Source organism: Tribolium castaneum, chromosome 9 (genome assembly GCF_031307605.1).
Source record: "Tribolium castaneum strain GA2 chromosome 9, icTriCast1.1, whole genome shotgun sequence".
In the NCBI taxonomy this organism is placed as follows: domain Eukaryota; kingdom Metazoa; phylum Arthropoda; class Insecta; order Coleoptera; family Tenebrionidae; genus Tribolium; species Tribolium castaneum.
The window spans coordinates 517,787-539,221 of NC_087402.1; the positions used below are offsets into that span (position 1 = coordinate 517,787).

The following is a 21,435-nucleotide window of genomic DNA, read 5'->3' on the forward strand; positions in this document are numbered from 1 at the left end:
AACTAAAAGTCGTAGAGCACTGCGGTTTGTTCCACTGAATTCTACGGCTCATTTTACATATTATATCAATTTTTCACAAGAATTAAAAATTTAAAATTTTTTGCTTAAAATTTCCTGAGTCACTTACCTTCAAAAAGGTGAAAAAAAATTTTTTTTTAAAACTCGTTCTAGTATCCTTTTATGGACTTTTATATGACTTTACATCCCTCTAGAGTTGTTAAAAGTCCACAAAAAGTCCATATATTCGATTTTTTGATATTTGATTTTTTCAATTTTCGTCGCGATTTTTGTCAATTTTGGGTACCCGGAACATTTGTCGAGCAATAGCTCCGGAACTATCAGAGATAACCCCATGAAGTGTATTATCGTTGGAAAGCTCTTTAAATTATCTATTTTTTTCAAAAAAGATTATTGTTCTCCGACTTATACTTTTCGAGCAAATTGCTGATAAATGCAAAAATTGGTGAAATTTTAAAAAATTCATAACTAAAAAACTATTGGGAATTTGGCAATTCTTTTGATGCCAGTCGATTCCCCGGATCATTTTGCGTAGGTATGGATAAAAATAGTTCCACATTTTTGAATAGTTTTGCCGTAAAGTGAGAAAATAATAAAATTGAAAAATGTGTAAACACTAAATATAAAAAAATTCATAACTGAAAAACTGAAAGCCGTAAAAGAAAACGGTTTGTTCCAGTAAATTCTACGGTTAATTACCTAGCGTTTACTACTTTTACTTAGAAATTATTATTTTCACCTAGTGTTTAATTTTTCCCTTTGAATTAACCCAAAATTTGACTATTTTGCGGAGTGTAATTAAGTAACTGAAACTTATTATGAATGCTATATGCGTGCAACGTGTTGTAAATCACAAAGATAATAATAAATTATGAAAATGATTCCCTTATATACACACGAACAATACAATAACACTCGCAATTGGAAAAATTGAAACAGTCATCTGATGACTCACATTATTACATTACAAGACCAGAAGTCGGAATTCTGTAACAAAGGAACATTCCCCTGAACGGTAATTTATTCAATTAAAGAGCACAAGAAATAGAAAAAATTAATCTGCATTTAAGATAGAACGAAATGTAAAATACAATTTCCGAGCGCGCTTAATCACTTATCTCATGTTATTATTTCAAGTTCGTGATCTCGGTTTTTCGCTCAGGGAATCACACTTCTGACACTATAAAAACCCACCAAACCAACTTCTCCTCAGTCATTCAACCAAGACAACCCAACAACTAACACAAAATGCAAAAAATCGTAATTTTTGCACTCGCCTTCCTGGCCCTTGCCTCAGCCGCTCCGCCAAACGACCAAAGGTAAAACTTACAACTCTCTAAAAAATAATTTGAATTTTCCTCGTTTAGGGAAACTAAATGGAAGGTACAAGACCCCGGAATCCTCAAACTACAACACCGTGAAAAAGTCTTCGAAAATGCAAACCACCGCGTCGATGCAACTGGACAAGTTCAGAAGAATTTCGTCAATAAAGATGCCCCAACTTTGCTTGGAGGAAGAGTTGATTATCAAAATAAACCAAGCAATACTGGCTTGGGAGTGGAAGCAGTTAATGCGGGCCGTTTTGGCACTCAAGTCGGCGTTGAAGCATCCAGAAATTTTTTCAAAGATAAAAACAGTGCCTGGGATGCTGGGGTCAGCTATGGTCAGAGGTTCGGGGGACTTGGGGGCCGGAGCGAGCCAGTGTTTGGAGGCTTCGTCCGAGGAAGGTTTTAAAAAAACTATTTATTTTTCCTTAAATATTGTTTCTAAATAACAATAAAATGTGATATCACAAAAAAGCATTTTTACGAAACAAACATTCATTCCCACCTTTCCTTTCTTGTAACAAAGTAGCGGAAAAAAAAACTTCATCCAATATTAAACAGTAGTAAAATATTTTACTATCCTCGGGTGAATTGAGTCGCAGACTCGCCGAACTTTTAACCAAGTCATAATCGATCAGGTAAAAATTTCGTGAAAGCTAGTCTAGACGCCTGATTACATCCAGGTTCCCACTGGGAAATCGGTTCGATTATTTTATTCGACTTCCGGTTCATTGAAATTATTGGCGGGTAGGACTATCAAAATATTTTATAATTTAGCTGCTAAATCCGGAGTCCAGCCGTAATCAATTCCGGAATTTGCAAATACTAGCCAATAAATAATTCCCCTTCCGCACAATTTTAATTGAATTGTTTCGGAAGACAATCACAGTTTGTTCGAGTTCAAGGTTTGTGTAATAAAATAACTGGTGCTAAAAATAGCACAGTCAATAAACAACGACGTGTATATGTTTAATCCTATTTCGGGATAAACTAGTAAGATTTCGTCCAAGTCCAGTTTTTCCCAACTTGTTGCTGGGAATATTTAAAACAGTCTCATTTAATCAACAGAGCTCACCTTGAGCCCCTCTTAAAATTGTGCCCTCTGTTTACCGAAACATAAAGTAAACATTTCCATTAATACCGCCCCCGGATTCGTCCAATAATCAGATTTGTGTTTTGCAAACGGGACTTAATAAGCATTATAAAATAACAGGGAAATTAAACAAGCAATACGTGCCCAACCACTAATTCGATAATTCAAACATGATACGATTCGCTCCTGAACATAGAAAAAGCTCCAACTGTGTTCGAATTCAATTTGTTGTGGTTAATGACGTTTTTTCGTATATAAAATTCTCTAAATGTGATTTATTACGCGAAAAATTGCCTGAATATGTACATTGTGCGACTCTAAATAAAATTTTCCATCTCGTGAAAAATCGAGGTGACTTCTTGATCATTTCCGCATCCCCTTGATAGAAGAGGGATGGGATTATGTCCCTTAGCGCATTTTATTTTCCGATATGTACGAATAGAATTCCGACCCTTGGGGCAATATTCCAAGAGTGTATTTTTTCTTTGCTCGCTTCCATACATCACACGCTTAATACGATTAATCATTATCTGGAGTAATAAACAAAACGACAAGAAAATTGAAATAAACGATGTGTCGTTTCCACGTAATAGCACTGACTGACACTTTTCCTAATTCGGGGGAAAAAGACAAGACGGACTCACCTTGTGTGGAGCTCGCTGTCTGAGAGGCGGTCGTAAGGAGGCGGAGGAGTTGTACACAGCTCGCTGAGCATGTTGTCCAGGTCTGTGGCCAAGCTGGACAACAACTAAAACAAAAATACAACGCTAAACAAATATAAAAAATGAGAAAAACTTTTTAGAATTTTTCATTAATTTCTACTGCAAGAAAAATGAAAACATAATTTTTATTGTAATAAATTCCATTACTAAAACAAGTAAAACGAAATACAAAAAAATATTGGTCCTAAATTTGCTGTTGTAAAATAAGTTCGGTTTTTTGTAAGGATTGTAAAGAAAAGAAAAACACAAAAATAGTGAGACTGTTCTAGTATACTTTTATGGACTTTTATATGACTTTACGTCCCTCTAGAGTTGTTAAAAGTCCACAAAAAGTCCATATATTCGATTTTTTGATATTTGATTTTTTCAATTTTCGTCGCAATTTTTGTCGATTTTGGGTACCCGGAACATTTGTCGAGCAATAGCTCCGGAACTATCAGAGATAACCCCTTGAAGTGTATTATCGTTGGAAAGCTCTTTAAATTATCTATTTTTTTCAAAAAAGATTATTGTTCTCCGACTTATAGTTTTCGAGCAAATTGCTGATAAATGCAAAAATTGGTGAAATTTTAAAAAATTCATAACTAAAAAACTATTCGGAATTTCGTAATTTTCTCGATGCCAATCGATTCCCCGGATCATTTTGCATAGATATGAATCAAAATAGTTCCACTTTTTAGAATAGTTTAGCCGTAAATGAGAAAATAAAAAACATTAAAAAAAAGTTAACACCCCCCCCTTAAAATTTGTCTGAAAGGCGGTCGTATGGAGGCGGAGGGGTTGTACACAGCTCGCTGAGCATGTTGTCCAGGTCTGTGGCCAAGCTGGACAACAACTAAAACAAAAATACAACGCTAAAAAATATAAAAAATGAGAAAAACTTTTTAGAATTTTTCATTAATTTCTACTGCAAGAAAAATAAAAACATAATTTTTATTGGAATAAATTCCATTAGTAAAACAAGTAAAACGAAATACAAAAAAATCGTGGTCCTAAGTTTGCTGTTGTAAAATAAGTTCGGTTTTTTGTAAGGATTGTAAAGAAAAGAAAAACACAAAAAAAAACAGTGAGTCTGAAATTCTGAAGAAAAAAGTGACTGCAAAACTGAGAAAATCAGAAAACTATCGAATTGATGGAAAAGAAAAGAAAAGAAACTATTTCCCATACAAAAATTAAAAGTTCTAAAACTGACAAAGTAATTTTAATGCTAACAAACTGACTAACTAAAAACCGTTTTTGAAACACTAAGAAATTATGAGATTGAAAAACAAAAAAATACAAAATTTCTAGATGTAAAATAAAATAACTAGTATTAAACTGAAAAATTCGAAATTTTTCTATGTTTATTTTAATTTTTTGTTAGTTCTCATTTATTGTCTGGACCAAAACCTTGATCAGCTTTGCTGCCTTTTGGTTCAATTTGTGGTAGAAACAACTTGTAGAAAAATTTAATTTTGTTATCGGATTTTTTTCCTTGTGGTAACTAATTCTATTGTAACTGTTTTACTGCCACAAATAAATTATTATTATTATTATTATTATTAAATAGATAATAAAAAAACTGAAAAAACCCTATTTTAAATTAAGAAGGTTAAATACATAGTACAACTGTAGGATGTTTAAAACACTTTTAGGATTCAAGTCAATTTAGGAATTTAGGAAAAATAAAAAAGGTGTCAGATATTTACATTTTTACAAATTTATTTCGAGTTTCAAGGAAAGTCCTTAAAAAAGAAACGGTCTCTATAATCATTTATCTCGTGTTTTGAACTTAAAAAAAAATAATTGCATTATTAACAGAGCCCATTAAAAAGATTCAATTTAAACCAACAGAAGCTACAAATAAATAGTTTATACTGTAGTTAGGTGAAGCGGAATTGCAAAGAGAATATCGGTCTTATCATTTTAATTTAGAAAACCATCCAACTTAATCAAAACGTTCTAAACAATAAGCTATAAACACTGACTTTATAATTGTGCTACAAAGTTGGCAAATAGGTGTGAAAGTGCCCATCTCTATTTTAATAGCTCTCGACTTGACAAAAACTCATTTCAAATCAAAACACTTTCACAAAATGAAGCTTTTCCTCATTTTACTGGCTTTAAACTTGGCCAAACCTGACCAACATCCCGGCTTGAAAGCGCTGAAGAAAGACAGGTAAAAATTAAAATTTTGCGATTTTTTCCCTAAACATGTGACTAGCGGAATATCGTGGTCATTTCCCAACTCTGGCGTCCTCGAAATGGCCTACCGGAGCAATCTCATCGAAAACCCCAAATACCAACTTGAAGGTTCCGTAATTGTGGACAAGAATTTGCTCAATAATGACCCAATGGCAATCGGGGGAGCGATTATGTATCGCAATAAAGTGAAAAAAAACACATTTGAAGCCCAGATTTTTAACGAAGGGTATAAGGGTGTTCAAGTTGGGGCGAAATCGGCTAGAAATATCTATCTAGGGAAAAAAAACGCAGTCAATGTGGGTGTTGTCTATGGGCAACATTTCGGTGGGCCTGAAGGGAGCAGCAGACCTGTGCTGGGTGCAGTGGTCAAAACAACGCTCTAATTGTGGCAACAAATCGTTTCTCAAATAAATACACAAACGATGAGAGTTTTATTTGCAGTGGCGCCAAGAAAATATTAACGCAATGAGGTTTACAACCATATTCTAACGAGCACAAGCGTTCGTATTGGACAAAATAATTCTTTATTTAGTACTTTCAGCCAATAACAAGTCAATATTTAGCACTCCGCGATTCAAGTAGTACGACCAAATTTTAGTTTTTGCTTTAAAATGGTTTATTTTTCCGTTTGGTGAATCACAGTGTTTAGGATTAGGCTCCTAATAATAATCAACTAGGAATATTTGCATTTACCTGACAAACATTGTAAAATCTTCAAGTGACCAAAAACAAATCCACTATCAACGATAAATAATTGGTAGAACACGAACTAAAAACGATTATTAACACTCTACAAACGAAATAAGACCACAAAATATGACAGGTGAAAATTGGCGGAGGATTACAAGCGCGGGAATAGTGCCAATCCTACCAATCTAAGAAAACTACGCACTAAACACCCCGCTCAGACGTAGATCTCAGTGATTCCAGGTTATTTTAAACAGTCAAATCTATGGCTGGAAAATGTATAATATATTTATCTTATTCACTAATTAACAAAAACCTTCTAAATGTTTAGAAACAAGGTATCCTATTCAATTTTTCAAAATTTGTAATCGAGTTTGTATCGGAATGTGTATTGTTGGTGGCATATTACAGGCGCAATATTTTTTTTTATAATATAGCCCAGTCAAATTAAACAAATCGGTGAAAAAAAATCCCTAGAGAGTTGGAGTTTTTTTTAAAGCTTCCTTTACACTTGCGTAGTCCCCGAGGTTGGGAGGCGAGCTCGAGGAGGGGGAGGGGGTTAAAGCAGCCTTTTTTTGTTTTTTTGCTTTTATTTCGGAAACTGTTATTACAGTAGGATTTGAATTTTATTTTATTTCAATAAAAATGTGAAATAAAAAATCGTCATTTGGGCAACAATGCGAACAATCCCATTCTTAAAAATCCATTAACATGACACGAGACAATGTGGTTTTGTGCAGTGGAGGCAGGAAAGGGCACGATGAGTCACCGGTAAGCAGTGGAGCGTGAATAGACGCCCCCATCAGTCGGAATCCCCTTTTACACACTCCTCGCACACACATGTATCAATAAAAGTGCAGTCGCTACAACAATTTGTACCTAAATTACGGTTCCAAACCCGGAAATCATCAAACACAAAGCTTTGGGTTTATTTATTTTGTTCCGACAATTATAAACACCAAGAATATTGGAACACACCCAAACGTTGTATAAATAGCTCTCATTATTATGAAACACTTGCTCTTATCAGCCCTAGTTACATACTTCCTTATCAATGCTTCGGAAAAATCAAAAACTATTGTCCTCGTTTCTTTGTCTCGCCAATTTCCCGCAATTACCAAGGTTGCGCAAGAAATGTTTAATCGTTTTGTTGACTAGTAGCACGCTGGCCTTGGTTCTAGCCTAGTAATTAATTATTTTAACGCAAAATCATCGAAATTACCCCGTAATAGTCGGCCATCTATTTTTGACTTTGTGGTAATCACTCACAGCACAAAATGCACTTTTTTTAATTCCACAAACCAACACAATAACAGCACAAAGGGTGGTTTTATTAATGAAAACGCCATTTTCTCGGTTTAATTAGATTTAAAACGGTCGAGTGTTAGTGGCCGGTGAGCGCCAACTGAAGTTGAGTTTTTCAGACGCACATGGTGCTTCGCGTGCCACGCGAGCTATAATTTCCATGGTGTTTACCATTTTCGACCTTATGGTCATGCTGGTTAAGATGGACAGGTGTTGGGTTGGCGAAACGACGGTTAGTGACACGGTTTATTGGAATTTATTAACTTGGTGGAAAAGAAATGGGCAAAACAACAACAAAATATGAAAAAAAAAGTTTCCTTCGAGCCGGATTTGAACCAGCGACCTATGGATAGCCACGTTTGATGCCACTACAGTCCACCGCTCTACCAACTGAGCTATCGAAGGTTGTTGCTCGGTTTAGCCCACAAGCTGGATAAAAACCGCCACGACAATTTAATTTTTGATTTTTAATTTAATTAACAATTATCATGAATCTTAATTATGTATTATTTTGATATTTTTATTGTGATTTATTAAAATGGTAACGTGGATGACAATTATTCGAAAAAGCTGGCTTCGCAACGTATGTCTTAGCACCTGTCAATTACTTGTCCAATTTTTATTAATTTATTTTGCGTTAATTACGAATTAAAACCATTTTAAGTAAAATAAAGCAAAACCCGGCGTTTTTTACTATTTTTACAATGTTTTACCTCGACTGTAAAAAAACTCAAAATTGAAAGTGACAATCTATTCAAGACGTACGTCACCCACTCACTAGAAAATTTCAAAAAAGTGAGTTTCTTTATCGATTTCTAGAAATTGCCCAAAGCCGGGCAACAAAGCCTGAAATTCTAAAAATTGTGTATGCAACCAATAAAACATTGTTCATTTGGTTGTTCCTTGATTAATCGTGAAAGTTGTCTCATTTTGGACCAATTTGCGTCCATAACTCATCGAAATGGTTTTTGCGGACATTGATGCGATAATAAAATCCAGGGAATGCGCATTAAACGCACATGACCATAAGTGCCCGCGGTCAGCAACGTTCCCAATTGCGCCATAATTACAAGGGGTTGCATGTCCTTCCAACCCTCTCCAACCAACGAGCTGTATATTAACGGAAATGCAATTAGAACGAGCAAACTGTCACATAACTTTGGCCAAAAAATTGATTTGTCGCACGCAATTCTTTGACGTCGTGAAAGAATCTCGGAAATGCGAGCGAAATACAACATGTTACGCTTGATTTATGAGCGAGTATTTCCTCGGCCAGGAATTATTATTTTTTACCTAACTTTTAGACGAATTGACTACTAAACAACACGTGGCACATTAAATAACATTAATTTTGAAGCTGCTTTCACCTTTTAAGTTCATACTTGTTTTATCAAAGTTTTAACCATTTTTCGAGCTGAATATGCAGAGTCTTTAAGTTGATTTATTGCCCCAAGCGAGGGTGATTTACCTGCATGTAAACACTGGAAGTTGACGACCTCCGGGACCGCCGGAATTGGATGAAATTCGCCATAATTCCTGAAAAATAAAACAAAATTGCTAAAATTAAATTCCTTGTACGAAATTTATGAAAAAACTAAACGACATCGAGGTCTAGGCGGGCCGCTATCCCGGGGGAATCCCGGAATTACCGGCATTCAGCTGTCGCAGTAAACAGGAGCGCAAACGACATTACCATGGACGGAGGCCCAAATTAGCTGACCCATTAAACCGCTCCATTAAACGGGGAAATAAACTATCGCCCGACACTACCGCATGAATTATTTTATGCAAATAATACGACTGCGAAAACGCGAGTTATTTGATCCCATCATAAGACATAAAAAGAAAGTGGCAGAGGGGACTTGGACACGGTTTAGTTTTATGATAATTTAGTGGCAAAAATGCACGCCACTGCGACTCTCCCAATATTGGAGTAGTTGGCTCCTAAAATAGAACAACTGCGATAAAAATGATCACATTTCCGCAAACTACATTCACACAAATATTTTCTCGCTTTTTATGGGAAGCTGCAAAGGCGCATATGCAACTTATTAACTGTATTCACAACTTTGGGAGTTTTACAAGCTGGCAATAAAACGGTTATGAGGAAAGCGGAAATCGGAGGCAAACGTTCAGTTTCCGCAATTTCTTGACTCGATTTTAGAACTAATAACAACACACCAAATAAAACAAACAAAAATTAAATAAAAAAAACATTTAAAATCTTTTAGGTTTTTTAATTCTGCTTGAAATGAATTTGAATGAATGTCGAAATTTACGTAATATCTGCTGTTTTGAGTTTTTGGACACATTTTTTAGTCAAAAAACCAAAAAATTATGTATTAAATTATGCGTTTAAATCCTCAGATGTTGCAAAAATAATGTCATTTTCGACATAATTCTGTGATTTACTGGCAAACTTTTTAAGTAATTTTGCCCAATAATTGAGTTTTTGCTAAATAAACGCTTCGAAAAGGTGATTTTTGGCCATTTTCGACCAAAGTTGGTGATTTTTTCGTTCTAAATTAATAAAAACATAAGGAAAAACAAAATTTTTGGTCTAAAAACATATTTAAACCTTCAAAACTGATCCTTGAAACATAATTGTATTAATTGTCTTGCTGCTAAATGCTGTGTAATTGGCATCTTTGCAGCACTTCGAAAGAAAGCACTCCAATTTCGTGTGCACTTTAATTTTGAAGAAAACAAGCCACTAGCAATTCTCACGCCATATTTCCAACAATAACCGTAATTACAATTGAGAAATTCGCACATTGTCCTAACTTACTCCACATTTCCACAAAAAGTAAATTTATTCAGACTTTTCTCCCGCTTTGCTCATAAAAATCCGTCTTTAGTTACGGAAGGCCCAATATGATTATGAAAATGACGGTTTCATGTCTTGTGCTATTGTTTCTGTCCATCCAAGTGATAAGAGAAAACTAGAAGTGTGTCCAAACTTGGAAATTCTCAATCCTGCACATCCAGGACACATAAATAGATTTTTTCCGAGTGATTCAGTCAGTTTTACTGCGACTAAACTAACATTAAGTTTAACAATGCCTTTGTGACCCGTACAATGAAGTTAAAGAAAGTCTGTTTACTTCTCTTCGTTGTTTTACTCTTGTTGCTACTAAATGAGATTAGTTGTATCGCCAACTACAATCAAGACGAGGTGAGTGTTCATTTTGTTAGACTGTGTCTATTGTTACGATCGCTAGAATTTGATCACTGATGAGGACCGAAGGGCGGCCGAAACGGGCGAAAAAAACGACCGAAAACGGGGCCTTATCTACGACACCTACACCAAACACCAGCAACCGTCAGGTTACAATGAAATAAATTAACTTATCGCGAGTTTATTTTAAAAAAATAGGGTATCATGAAGCCGAAACCATTCCAAACACTGGATACGCCTATCCTGTTTTGACCCACCATTATCCCAGTTATCCTTCAGGAGGCTATGGCCTGTATGCGCCTAGTGGAAGTGGCCATGGGTTTGGCTACGGACCACCGGCCCATGACCATGGACATGGCAATAACGTTAGTCAAACCAAGCAAATTTTAAAACTTCAAGTGATTAAGTGATTGCAGGCTTTGGCCTTAAAAGGTTTATTGATACCTTTGGCTGGAATTGCTCTACTGGGAGCCGCTGCAGCTCTGTCCACCAATCCAGTCCTCCTCCAATTAGGTGTGGTTAATGGACGGAGACGACGCCGAAGATCTTTCACTTATCCGGAGATTAAAACTCGCTAAATGTCGCGTTTTCAAGTTAGTTAAGTTAGTAAAGCAGTGAATAGATTTTTTGCTTTGATTTCAAACACCTGTCGTATTTCGTGACGGATCATTGAGTTTGAGGCAAGGCCAAGGAGAGAATGGCTCTCGTTTATTCAGAATTTGTTTAATTGGGACAGTTAAGACTGCCATCTGTCTAATAAAGAACATCAGTTCTCAGACGTTTTAACTGTAACGTAATTGCTCTGTTTTCAACTTCGGGGTTATTAAGGAAGTCGGCTTTTTTATAGAGTTATTGGCGCGGGAAGGACACTGGAAAGTGTTTCCTGGCAAAAGGAAAAAATCTTTTTTTGCAGTTTCAGCAAATCCTATGGAAAATCAAACGGAAACAAGCCAAAAATGTGGTGATTTTGTACTCAAATCCTGGCTTAAAAACTCGAAAATCGCAATAAAACATTAGAAAAAATTAAATAACACAACAAAAACAAGCCCATTTAACGTCAAAATTACAAAGAAAGATTGCATTATATTACAAAATAAAATAGAAAAGTTTCTTGGACAAAAACGAGATAAATTCTTAGAAATGTCAAAAATTCTGCTGATTTTGTCGCAAAAAACCAGAAATAACATAATTTTTCTCTCAATTTATAGTGAAAAAAAATTGATTCAGTTGCTTTCTTTAAGTTTCCTTTGTTTACTAACTTTCCAGAACTTTTCAGAAAATTTGACTTTTAATTTAAATCCAAAAATCTCAGCTCAAAAACGCATGAAAACTCGAGAAAAGTAAAGTAATTTGAAATTGAAAAACTGCAATTTCCTTCACTTAAGTAGGCAGATCTTGAAAAGTTGGAAAATTCCTCACCGTATTTTACGTATCTACTTAGTATTTCCGAACTAATTTAATGGTTTTACAATTTTTTGAGCGAAATCTCGCGAAAATACAATTTCTGGTCCAATAACAAAATTTTCCATCAAAGTTGGCGATTTCTAAAGTTAGCTAATAAACAAAACTACAATGTGTTCAAGAATTGTTGTTCATCGAGTCGGCAATGAAATTCAATGTGCCGCCTCGTCCAAATAACTGTCCTAGTTTCTCTGTCAAATCTTTGAATTAGCTTTTTTTCACTTTTTTGCATTTTTCGGCAAAGTTATTTCAACTGGAGGTTTTGTATTAATTTGTGTTTTATATTTCCGTGATTTTTGTTGTTCTGTGCTCTTTCATTTTTAGATTCAAAGCCTTTTGTATTGTTTTGACAACTCTGTCACTTTGACAGCTTCACAATTTGAATTAAGCGGCACACTACGTTCATAGTGACGTGATAAACAACCATTTTGAACGCAAAAAATAGAAAAAATGGAAAAAAATCCTTCGAAATAATTCAAATTTTCCGGCTTGTTTAGTCAAAATTTGATAATTTTTCTATGTTCCAAAAATAAAATAAAACTGTCGTTAAATTTGTTCGTTGATGGCCTTAATTTTATAATTGGCCGTGTTTGCTGCACCATTTCCATTAATTAACTTCAATTTCTTGCGAAAACTCTATTTTTGTAATGTGTTTAAACATCACCTGCGTTGATACTTGATCATTTTGAAAGGCTTTGTAACGAAATCCGCCTAGTGTATAAAAGGCTATTTTTAAGCACAATAATCTCGCCGGTTACCATCTGGTCTTCAAGCATTGATTCGGAGGCCCATTTCAGCATTTCAAAAAAAAAGATAACACAAGTGAGAGCAACGTCCGATAATACTCCCATCGAGTGAACCCACACGTACCATTTCACAAAACAAAGAAAAATTACGAAAGCACCCTTGACTCAGCCCACAATCATCTACCGACCTGTTATCACAAACTTTCAAATCACACTATCACAAACTCCGGCTCCCGGAACGGCAATTTTTGGGTCATAGTTACCGGTTTGTAACCATGAGTTATTATCACAGAAAAGCTAACAACGTCCGATAGTTGCCTGCCTACATAACAGACTGGATGCTAAGACACCTCTGGGCGGATGCGATGACCTCCAAGAACTCCAGCACCGGACTTGGGCTTTTTCACCTGGGTTTTGTTTACGAAACGTGCCCTCGTTTGTCTGTTTACATTCCTAAAGAGCTCGTCTTTACACAAAATGACTAATTTTCTCTTATATACAAAATGGAACTTGCAACAAGTCCAATGTTCAAGCTACCGACCCACAACTAATCACGAAATTCTTGCAAATAATACAAAATAATTACATATCGGTGCTCAATAAGCATACGATAGTTCCAGGTAATGATAGATTGGAGCCTCAAATCCTTTCTTTATAACTACTAATTACAATACTACAAACAGTGGCGGCTCGTTTTTTCAACCAAAAATTCGATACAATAGACAAAAATTTGCAAAAGGCCATTATTTTTCGCCTTTTTCCTTGAGTTTTTCCTATTTTTGAATAAAAAAACTCACGTGAAAATTGCAAATAGTCTTAGGAACAAAATTAAAAGAGTTTGATTGTGGCGAGGCGCCACTGCGGTGTCTTCTAAACCAAGTCCTAGTGGCCTCAAAAAATCGACTTCCACATTTTTTTACGAATTATTTCTTACAAAATTTTTGATGAACACACAGTATCGCTTATTAGCGTTTATGGCAAATTACCAAACCCCCTATATTATTAGCATACCTAGTGATTATGTCCTTAATGACGATTAAATGCACAAAAAAAACCGACATAATAGCCTCGGCATTCATATAAAATCGCCAAGTTCCATCAATTGTCAGAAGAACAATAAGCACCAAAGAAAAATGAAGCTTCTTATCACTTTAGCTACTTTAGTCGTCGCCACTTATGCGGTAAGTATTGCATTTTTGTGAAATTTGTTTAATTATTCAAATTTCCAGATCGATAAAGAATTTGTTCAAGAGTTGAGACAAAAATTGAGATCGCATGTGGAAGCGTGTGCTAAGGAAGTGAACGCTGGGCCAGGTATTATTTAATTCACTAGTTCCATTTACAAATTATTTTCTAATAAATTAGATGACGTTTCGGCGATTTTTGCACACAAACTCCCCGCCACCCATGAAGGAAAATGCATTTTCTTCTGCATGCATAAACTATACAATGCGGTAAGTGACCACTTTCGTCCCGGACTATTTTTCTTACTTGACTTCCAGCAAAACGAAGATGGCAGTCTCAACATGGCTGGCGCTTTAGCCAACTTGGAACTCATCAAAGATATGGATCCTGATGTCTATACTAAAGTTTCAACGTCTTTCAAAAATTGTGAATCAGGTATTGCATTTTTTAATTTTTTCTTGTTTAATTTTACAATTTTGTAGCACCTTTCGACAGTGACCCTTGCCTCTATGCTGCTAATTTAGTTACCTGCATTGTTAAGGAAGGAAGGGCGGTAAGTAACAATTTTTCAGGTTTTTTTTTCTAGTTTTCGTTTCTAGGTGGGCCTGGACGAAGTCCTAGTGGAATAAACTACAGTATTGTTTGTAAAAAATATTATTTCTAGAATAAAGCATTACAAAAAGAAATTGACTCATTTAATTAATTCCATTAACCCCTGACTGAAACAAACAAGTATTTTTTACTGTCTGTTAGAAACTGAATCAACTAATTTAAAAAATTATTAATTATGAAATGTCGAATCCAGAATGAACTTTTCCTAAGACAAGTATAGTTTAACATAGGCAACACACAATACACTAAAATTTTCAATCGGTTTAAAATCGGTCAACTATTCGAAATGTTTAACCATGTTGATGTAAGACTATGTAAAATGCTCTGGAAAATCGACTGGCATTAAGCAAATTGCAAAATTCTTAATAATTTTTTTAATTATAATTTTTTTGTTTTGCCTATTTTTGCTATTTTCTCAAATCTATTTTTTTGCACTGCTTTTAAGTAAAATAATCCGAGGAATCGATTAGTGTCGAGAAAATTGGCAAATTCCCAATATATTTTTTTTTTACTTATTTTTGCTTAAAGCTACCGAATTTAGCATTTACTCTTAAATTCTCTATGTTTTTCTCTAAGCATGTGAATTTATTCCGAATTTTTTTACATTTCTCTATATAATAAAAATTTTTTTGCGATTATTTGAAATATAATAAAAATTCATACTCTGTATGACCTATTTTTTAGAGGATTATTGGACAATTAAGATTATTAAAAGTTTCCTAAGGAAGTAAAGTCACACCTTAGCACCTTTAAATTAGACAGCAAAATGTAACAAGGCAAAAAATATGAATAAAAATTTAGCTTCAGATTCAGTGCAATATCTGATTAATTTTACTTTCCTTATAGTTTGCTTAGGCATCCTCAGTCAAGCCTTGAATTACCCACATCTTAAACTATGTTATTATTACTTAAACACAGCTAAACACGGATGCGAAATCATTGATTAGATTTTTAATTGCCCTTTTCTATAGAAAATCTCGTATATAAACCAGAAAAACCTCAACCGTTCATTCAAGTCTCCAAACATGAAGTTCTTGTTAGTTTTCCTAAGTGTTGCAATCCTTTGCACTTTTGCCGTAAGTCCTAAACTAATAAAAATCCCTTCACTCCATAAGTGTTTTATTAGATGGATGAATCTTTCCTCCAACAAACCCGAGACAGAGTCAAAGCCATTGTGAAAGAATGTGTCACCGAAGAAAAAGCAACTGATAGTAATTTATAGCCATGTCACTAAACCAATTTTTCTCAATCAATTTTAGGCGATTTTGACGACATAATGGCGTTAAAAATCCCCACAAGTCACGAAGGAAAGTGTGTGTTTTTCTGTTCACATAAAAAATTCAACATGGTATTACGCAAATATTAAAACACTTAACAAACGCTTGAATTTTTAGCAACACCCTGACGGTTCAATTAACAAAGAGGGGGCTTTGGACACTTTCGAAGTCGTAAAAGACGTTGATGCGGAATTTCACGATAAAGTCATCACTGTTTACAACCACTGTCTTTCAAGTAAATTGCATTTTGTGTTTAGGTAAATATTTAAATATTTCGTAGCTCCCGTGGACCCAGACCCTTGTGTCTACTCCGTAAACTTATTTCAGTGTTTCATGAAAGAAGCCAAAGCTGTAAGAAAGTAAAACTGCAATAATGGCTTTCACATTGAATTATTTCAGGCCGGAATTCATGAACTCATCATTAAATAAGTCACAACACCTGATACGGACCCAAACATTGTTGTAATTAAAGTTTAGAAATAAATTGATGCATTGAAGACAGTTTTTATTGCAAAACCTCCCAATTTTTTCGTTAATTAAAACAAATATGTTATTAAACCAATTATCATTGTGGCTCAGGAAACAAATGCTATTATTTGCGGCGCGTTTCATAATGAATTACTACTGAAAAGGTACATACAAGTGACCTCGACTAATCAAAAGATTTAACTATAAAAAAGCCAATTGTCATCGAATTGCCATCAGTTGCAGTTAAACACTCCAACAGTTCAGAAAAATGAAATACTTTGTGGTTTTCGCCTCTTTGTTCCTAGCCACCAATGCTGTAAGTCACTTAGTTACTGGATTTTTTTCTACGTAAAAATTTCAGTTGAGCCAGGATTTCATCGACAAGTTTGTAGCTAAAGTAAAATCGATTGGTGAAACCTGTGTTCCCGAAACCAACGCCAGTAAAGGTAAAAAATAATTTTACGAAATTATTGCTACAATTTTTTTATCTAGATGATATCAGCAGTTTGTTGGCCCACAAAATGCCAGACAGTCATGAAGGCAAATGCTTGATTTTTTGCTTCCACAAACAATTCCAAATTGTAAGTTTTGTACGAAAAACGCCTGAAAATAATTCCCATTTTCAGCAAAACGACGATGGTTCGATCAATAGAGAAGGTGCCATTAAAGCTCTGGAGCCGTTAAAAGCCGACGATGCAGAATTATACGAAAAAGTGATCTCGATTTTCAAAAAATGCGAATCTAGTAATTATTTTTATAAGTTAGGCGTTTAATTAAACATTTTTTGCAGCTCCTGTTGACGGGGATTCCTGTCTTTATGCCGCTAGTTTGGCCGAATGCGCTGTCAAAGAAGGAAGAGCTGTAAGTTTTTGGAAAAATACAAATTTTAAATTAATTTAACTGCTTACAGATGGGACTCGACAATTTGATCGTCCTCGAAATTGAATAAATTTATTGTGAAAATGTGATCGGTTAGGTGTTAGGTTAATAAAGCATTGCATAATTACAAAGTGTTTTATTAAAAAATGTACAACACAACTGAATAAAAAAATAAAGAAAAATTATATCGTGTTTTCTTTAAAACCTGACTAAAGACAGTCCAAAATAAATAACTTTGACTCTGAGAAACAAAAGCTGAAACACAGAAAAACTAAAAAAACTATTGAACTGAAAAAAAATCAATACACTAAGAGACTGAAAAGCTAAAACAATTATTACAATACAAAAAAAAAACTAAAAAACAGTATAAATTTGTAAATCTAAGTAGGGAACTGAAAAAATAATAAATTAGAAAAACTATACAACTGCAAAGTAAGATCATTAAGAAATTAGAAAACTGAAATTATGAGACAATAAATTAACAAAACTGAGTGAAAAACATTAAAAAAATAATATCGTGTTTTCTACGAAGCTTTTTATTTTAAAAAGCTTTAAAAACTTTCAGAAGCGAATAATCTGAAAATTAAAAAAAAACTCGTAAAAATTGTAAAATTATCGATTTTTGAAGTAAAAAAAATTCAAAAATCCTAAATATTTCGAAAACAGCTAAATTCAGGTCAGGTCAGGTCGGGTCAACCGAACGACTTCTGATTAATTTACATTTTGTTTATACATGACGGACGGGACAAAAAATATTGTGAGAGAAAATAGCTTTAAAAAAATTTATTCAGACAAGTTTTAAATACTTCGAAAACAGCTAAATTCAGGTATCGGGGAAACTGAAATAACTCGAGTTATCTAAAAAACATACTTTTATATTAAAATAAGAATGAGAAATATATACGAGTATTTTATTAAAAATTTAAGAAAAAATTAAAACACAAAGTTAGTTTTCTTATGCTTTATTTCTACAACACGGTTGGACATAAATACATAACATTGGATTTAAGTCAGGAGAGCGTCTTCCAGCCCAATCTGCAAAAAACCTGGTAGAAGAAAAAATATCTATGCAACTACTTACAGCTTCGGCTTCCTTTTTCCCGCACAAAGCCAGTTCAGTTGCAGTATCGCAAGGATCGGGTGATGGTTTGACTAAAATAATAGTTATCAAGTGCCTTAAAAAAATAAAACTTTACCTCTCATTCCACACGTTACAAAAATTTTCAAAACTTTCTGATGCAACTCTGGATCGGCTTTCTGGAGCGGTTTTAAGGCAGCTATCGCCCCAGCTCGATCAATACCACCGTTTTCTTTCATCATATTGAATTTTTTCTGCATGCAGAAAATCATGCATTTGCCCTCGTGTGTGCTGGGCGGGAGTTTGCGAGCAATCAGTTCAGCAATATCGTCTAAAAACTGCCAATTAAAATTGAATGACTCAAGGAAAAAGTACCTGAAGTAGCGTCGGTTTCTTCAGCACATTGGGCACCAAACTCTTGCATTTTTTCCAAAAACTCGTCAACAAACTCCTGATCCAACTGAAATTATTGGTTGTTGGTTTATTTGATGGTTTTTGGAGACACTTACAGCACAAGTTAGGGAACAAGCCAAAAGTAGGAAAAACCAAGTGCTCTTCATCTTTGTTTCGTTTGGACTATTAATTTGAAAGATTCGTGACAGTTTTATATTAAAAATCTTTTGGTTCGAGGCCATGATTAATTAAATTAGATGTTGCTTTAAATTTATTTGTTTTTAATAATGCACTTGAAGATAATTTTGATACATTAATGCTTGGCGAATTATGACTGTTTCCGGGTTGGAGACAATGACGAAAATCGCAAAAGAGGAAGAAATAACGAATGATGATTTCAAAAAGTTGCTTAAAATAAAATTATAGTCAAAATCTGGAAATTTAGAATACATTTTAAAAAAATAATAACATAATTTGTAAAATTAGTCCGTTAATGTGTAACATACAATTCATTTCAACCTAGAAAACTAAAATATTTTCAAAAATCAAAAGTTTAAAAACAGATAAAGTAACTTTCACACTGAGAAACTAAAAAGTTGAAACACAAAAATCTAAAAAATTGTGAGACTAAAATAAGTGAACTAATAAGCGACTGAAAAAATCGAACTGCAAAGTAAGAACATTAAGAAATTGGAAAACTGAAATAAAATGATAGAGAAACATCGAAAAACTGAAAAATATGAGAAAATTTGTAAACTAAAAAGCTGAAATACTAAAGAATAAATTTTAAAACTATGAGTGTGAAAGACTAGAAGCCAGAGAAAGACGTAAAAAAATAAAAAGGTTGTTAAAAGTTGAATAACTTGAAAAAGTTAAATGGAACACCCTATTTTTTGTTTTTGCTTCTCAAAGATTATTAAGTCATTTATACACAAATTTCAAATGCCCAAGTTAAAAATTAAAAAGATATAAAAAATGTTGACCTAATTTCGTACATTTTTCAGTCTTGTGAGAGAATTTTTTGAAACCATTGAGTTTGTGCTAAAAAACGTGCGAAGTGTTTAAGTTTGAACACGAATTAATTGCGAGAGTCAATTTTTATCAAAAACAAATCGATCACAGTTTATCCACAATTTTTGAACCTAAGTGTAACAAAAAACTTGGAATTTTCTTAAAAAACAGCGAAATTCTAGTTGCTTTGGCCGACATTTACAAAATAATCAAGCAACAGTTTTTTGCTCAGTTTTAATCGCCTTATGATTGGCCCGTCTTACAGTAGGGAGTGCAATCTCCCACCTCATAGCCAATGACAAACGCTTCAATCGTCTTGCAATTTTTTGTGCCCCAGATAAACACGTAGGAGGTGAATTTAATAGTTTTATTGGCCAATTACTCATTCGTAGGACAAATGAGACAACAGTAAACCTGTTATAGGGCTGGTCTTTCTCAAAATGGTCGAATCTGCGTAGTTTTTAAAATAATTTGATTTTTTCAACAGAAACACATTTTTTTTTAAATTATTACCCAAAAACTAAAAATTCTAGAAAAGTAAAACTTTCACACAACTAATTAAAATCTACACTGTCGTTTATTTATTTAAATAAATTTTTAAAATCAAAATTAATAATTGGCGATCACTGCAGTTTTGACACTTTTAGGTAAATTATTTTTTTATCCTAAAACCAAAGCTAAAGTTTTATAAAATAATTTAATAATCAACAAAAAAGTAAAAAAACTAAAAAAATTGATGTACTCATTGTCAGAAATATGTTTACAGTTTATTAAAAAAACAATTTTTATTTCAAATATTAGTTAACAAAAAATAAAACACACAGTATTGCTCGTAATTTTTTATTCAGAGAAAAAAATGTATAATTGCCGTCCAAACATCGAATTTATCCAAAAATAGCGTCCTGTAAGCCCAACTAAACAAAAATAAAACAACATTACGCAAAATAAGCCCAACTTACAGCTTTGGCTTCGTCTCGCCCACACATTGTAAGTGCAGTTGCCGTTTCACAAGGATCATCGTAAATTTTAGCTAAATTAAAACAAACTTTATCCAAATTTAAATGCAACTTTCTTGTTACCTTTATCCCCGCAAGTTACAAAAATCGTCAGAATGTTTTTATACAATTCAAAATCTGCATCCCTCACTTCTTCCAAGGCCAAAACCGACCCGACTTTATCAAGTGAACCATCTTCCTTCATCGTGTTAAATTTTTTATGGTAGCAGAAAATCAAACACTTTCCTTCGTGCGTTTTTGGGTCTCTTTGCTCAATTAAATCAGCTATGTCGTCACTCGTAGCGTGCGTTTCTTCAGCACATTCTTCTCCGATTTTTTCCATTTTTTGCAAAAATTTTTCAACAAATTCCTGATCCACCTACAAATTTAAATGAGCACTAGGTGAGTTTGTGGTTGATTTTTACAGCGCAAACGCCGGTAAAAAGAATTCCTGCAAGGATGAAGAGCTTCATGTTGAATGGTCGATAAACTTAGACCAACAAAGCTTTATACCAAAAAACGAAAAATGTCAAGGCTCAGTGCCCTATTTAGGCAAACAAAAAAAATTTGTTTTTAATTAGACGGATGCAATAATAAGGTTTTAATTGTACGCAAGCAGACTTTGTGCAACAATGAGTTTATCCGAAAGTCATTAAATTAATGTCTCTTTGATTAATACATTCGTGTGCAAGGTTGTTTCACACAATCATTTGAGCATTTTTTGAACCCCTAAAATGGACTAACTTACGCAAATTAAACAATAATTTTAAATTAAAAAAAAATATATTTTTTTGCAGTTCGAGGTTTGAAATCAATCT

General features: G+C 33.9%; 9 protein-coding genes, 1 long non-coding RNA gene and 1 other non-coding gene across 13 annotated transcripts in view; 7 read left to right on the top strand and 4 right to left on the bottom strand.

Moving 5' to 3' along the window:
* spri (sprint) overlaps nt 1-13,057 on the bottom strand; it is a 69,075-nt gene extending 56,018 nt beyond the window's left edge. Inside the window, exons 1-3 of one of the 3 annotated variants that reach the window (XM_008193322.3) lie at nt 12,908-13,057; nt 8,803-8,870; nt 3,081-3,184 (exon numbers count right to left, since the gene is read on the bottom strand). In XM_008193322.3, the coding sequence (XP_008191544.1) occupies nt 3,081-3,184; nt 8,803-8,865 (167 nt within the window). In that variant the 5' untranslated portion in view covers nt 8,866-8,870; nt 12,908-13,057. Of the gene's footprint in view, nt 1-3,080; nt 3,185-7,251; nt 7,343-8,802; nt 8,871-9,027; nt 9,074-12,907 lie in introns of those variants that run through there. The other 2 variants (XM_064358804.1, XM_008193323.3) reach the window with 2 other exon arrangements.
* LOC100141947 (attacin 2) lies at nt 1,199-1,817 on the top strand. Its single transcript, XM_001809585.4, has 2 exons — nt 1,199-1,337; nt 1,386-1,817. Exons 1-2 carry the CDS (start codon nt 1,267-1,269, stop codon nt 1,750-1,752), a joined length of 438 nt encoding a protein of 145 aa, XP_001809637.1. The 5' UTR covers nt 1,199-1,266; the 3' UTR covers nt 1,753-1,817.
* On the top strand, nt 5,129-5,770 carry LOC107397777 (uncharacterized). Its single transcript, XM_015979219.2, has 2 exons — nt 5,129-5,316; nt 5,362-5,770. Exons 1-2 carry the CDS (start codon nt 5,234-5,236, stop codon nt 5,723-5,725), a joined length of 447 nt encoding a protein of 148 aa, XP_015834705.1. The 5' UTR covers nt 5,129-5,233; the 3' UTR covers nt 5,726-5,770.
* On the top strand, nt 7,289-7,891 carry LOC107397778 (uncharacterized). The gene is made up of 2 exons (XR_001574806.2): nt 7,289-7,405; nt 7,454-7,891. It is a non-coding gene; the product is annotated as an uncharacterized LOC107397778 (long non-coding RNA).
* TRNAY-GUA (transfer RNA tyrosine (anticodon GUA)) lies at nt 7,650-7,739 on the bottom strand. The gene is given in 2 exon segments: nt 7,650-7,685; nt 7,703-7,739. It is a non-coding gene; the product is annotated as a tRNA-Tyr (tRNA).
* LOC103312519 (hypothetical protein) lies at nt 9,876-11,135 on the top strand. The gene is made up of 4 exons (XM_008193326.3): nt 9,876-10,509; nt 10,556-10,661; nt 10,711-10,877; nt 10,929-11,135. Exons 1-4 carry the CDS (start codon nt 10,414-10,416, stop codon nt 11,088-11,090), a joined length of 531 nt encoding a protein of 176 aa, XP_008191548.1. The 5' UTR covers nt 9,876-10,413; the 3' UTR covers nt 11,091-11,135.
* A 691-nt stretch (nt 13,058-13,748) lies between the features above and the next one.
* LOC657484 (odorant binding protein 12) lies at nt 13,749-14,590 on the top strand. Its single transcript, XM_963942.4, has 6 exons — nt 13,749-13,900; nt 13,949-14,033; nt 14,085-14,173; nt 14,222-14,339; nt 14,387-14,457; nt 14,504-14,590. Exons 1-6 carry the CDS (start codon nt 13,760-13,762, stop codon nt 14,531-14,533), a joined length of 534 nt encoding a protein of 177 aa, XP_969035.4. The 5' UTR covers nt 13,749-13,759; the 3' UTR covers nt 14,534-14,590.
* Nucleotides 14,591-15,468: 878 nt separating this feature from the next.
* LOC100142425 (odorant binding protein 13) lies at nt 15,469-16,290 on the top strand. The gene is made up of 6 exons (XM_001808850.4): nt 15,469-15,592; nt 15,643-15,727; nt 15,776-15,864; nt 15,911-16,028; nt 16,074-16,144; nt 16,193-16,290. The coding sequence occupies exons 1-6, from the start codon at nt 15,542-15,544 to the stop codon at nt 16,220-16,222; spliced, it is 444 nt and encodes a 147-aa protein (XP_001808902.3). The 5' UTR covers nt 15,469-15,541; the 3' UTR covers nt 16,223-16,290.
* Nucleotides 16,291-16,462: 172 nt separating this feature from the next.
* LOC100141522 (general odorant-binding protein 19d) lies at nt 16,463-17,271 on the top strand. The gene is made up of 6 exons (XM_008193316.3): nt 16,463-16,577; nt 16,623-16,707; nt 16,754-16,842; nt 16,888-17,005; nt 17,052-17,122; nt 17,172-17,271. Exons 1-6 carry the CDS (start codon nt 16,530-16,532, stop codon nt 17,208-17,210), a joined length of 450 nt encoding a protein of 149 aa, XP_008191538.1. The 5' UTR covers nt 16,463-16,529; the 3' UTR covers nt 17,211-17,271.
* An 815-nt stretch (nt 17,272-18,086) lies between these two features.
* On the bottom strand, nt 18,087-18,859 carry LOC657254 (odorant binding protein 17). Its single transcript, XM_963722.4, has 5 exons — nt 18,728-18,859; nt 18,594-18,678; nt 18,337-18,549; nt 18,222-18,292; nt 18,087-18,175 (listed from the first exon to the last, which is right to left on the bottom strand). Exons 1-5 carry the CDS (start codon nt 18,851-18,853, stop codon nt 18,146-18,148), a joined length of 525 nt encoding a protein of 174 aa, XP_968815.2. The 5' UTR covers nt 18,854-18,859; the 3' UTR covers nt 18,087-18,145.
* Nucleotides 18,860-20,448: 1,589 nt separating this feature from the next.
* On the bottom strand, nt 20,449-21,343 carry LOC657178 (odorant binding protein 18). The gene is made up of 4 exons (XM_008193402.3): nt 21,043-21,343; nt 20,702-20,996; nt 20,582-20,652; nt 20,449-20,536 (listed from the first exon to the last, which is right to left on the bottom strand). The coding sequence occupies exons 1-4, from the start codon at nt 21,088-21,090 to the stop codon at nt 20,507-20,509; spliced, it is 444 nt and encodes a 147-aa protein (XP_008191624.1). The 5' UTR covers nt 21,091-21,343; the 3' UTR covers nt 20,449-20,506.
* Between the last annotated feature and the right edge of the window lie 92 nt (nt 21,344-21,435).

Excerpts from the sequence above, each read along its gene's own strand:
- LOC657254 (XM_963722.4), bottom strand. The coding sequence starts at position 18,853 with ATGGCCTCGAACCAAAAGATTTTTAATATAAAACTGTCACGAATCTTT. Across the intron at positions 18,293-18,336 it reads TGTAACGTGTGGAATGAGAG|TCAAACCATCACCCGATCCT; the intron begins GTAAAGTTTTAT and ends CTATTATTTTAG. Across the intron at positions 18,176-18,221 it reads GGAAAAAGGAAGCCGAAGCT|ATTGGGCTGGAAGACGCTCT; the intron begins GTAAGTAGTTGC and ends GGTTTTTTGCAG.
- LOC103312519 (XM_008193326.3), top strand. The coding sequence starts at position 10,414 with ATGAAGTTAAAGAAAGTCTGTTTACTTCTCTTCGTTGTTTTACTCTTG. Across the intron at positions 10,510-10,555 it reads CCAACTACAATCAAGACGAG|AATTTGATCACTGATGAGGA; the intron begins GTGAGTGTTCAT and ends TACGATCGCTAG. Across the intron at positions 10,878-10,928 it reads ACCATGGACATGGCAATAAC|GCTTTGGCCTTAAAAGGTTT; the intron begins GTTAGTCAAACC and ends AAGTGATTGCAG.
- LOC100142425 (XM_001808850.4), top strand. The coding sequence starts at position 15,542 with ATGAAGTTCTTGTTAGTTTTCCTAAGTGTTGCAATCCTTTGCACTTTT. Across the intron at positions 15,593-15,642 it reads CAATCCTTTGCACTTTTGCC|ATGGATGAATCTTTCCTCCA; the intron begins GTAAGTCCTAAA and ends GTGTTTTATTAG. Across the intron at positions 16,029-16,073 it reads TTACAACCACTGTCTTTCAA|CTCCCGTGGACCCAGACCCT; the intron begins GTAAATTGCATT and ends AATATTTCGTAG.
- LOC100141947 (XM_001809585.4), top strand. The coding sequence starts at position 1,267 with ATGCAAAAAATCGTAATTTTTGCACTCGCCTTCCTGGCCCTTGCCTCA. Across the intron at positions 1,338-1,385 it reads GCTCCGCCAAACGACCAAAG|GGAAACTAAATGGAAGGTAC; the intron begins GTAAAACTTACA and ends TTCCTCGTTTAG.
- LOC100141522 (XM_008193316.3), top strand. The coding sequence starts at position 16,530 with ATGAAATACTTTGTGGTTTTCGCCTCTTTGTTCCTAGCCACCAATGCT. Across the intron at positions 16,578-16,622 it reads TGTTCCTAGCCACCAATGCT|TTGAGCCAGGATTTCATCGA; the intron begins GTAAGTCACTTA and ends TAAAAATTTCAG. Across the intron at positions 16,843-16,887 it reads TCCACAAACAATTCCAAATT|CAAAACGACGATGGTTCGAT; the intron begins GTAAGTTTTGTA and ends TCCCATTTTCAG.
- LOC107397777 (XM_015979219.2), top strand. The coding sequence starts at position 5,234 with ATGAAGCTTTTCCTCATTTTACTGGCTTTAAACTTGGCCAAACCTGAC. Across the intron at positions 5,317-5,361 it reads AAAGCGCTGAAGAAAGACAG|CGGAATATCGTGGTCATTTC; the intron begins GTAAAAATTAAA and ends ACATGTGACTAG.
- LOC657178 (XM_008193402.3), bottom strand. The coding sequence starts at position 21,090 with ATGAAGCTCTTCATCCTTGCAGGAATTCTTTTTACCGGCGTTTGCGCT. Across the intron at positions 20,997-21,042 it reads TTTTTACCGGCGTTTGCGCT|GTGGATCAGGAATTTGTTGA; the intron begins GTAAAAATCAAC and ends TTAAATTTGTAG. Across the intron at positions 20,537-20,581 it reads GGCGAGACGAAGCCAAAGCT|TTGGGCTTACAGGACGCTAT; the intron begins GTAAGTTGGGCT and ends ATTTTTGTTTAG.
- LOC657484 (XM_963942.4), top strand. The coding sequence starts at position 13,760 with ATGCACAAAAAAAACCGACATAATAGCCTCGGCATTCATATAAAATCG. Across the intron at positions 14,340-14,386 it reads TTTCAAAAATTGTGAATCAG|CACCTTTCGACAGTGACCCT; the intron begins GTATTGCATTTT and ends ACAATTTTGTAG. Across the intron at positions 14,458-14,503 it reads TTGTTAAGGAAGGAAGGGCG|GTGGGCCTGGACGAAGTCCT; the intron begins GTAAGTAACAAT and ends TTTCGTTTCTAG.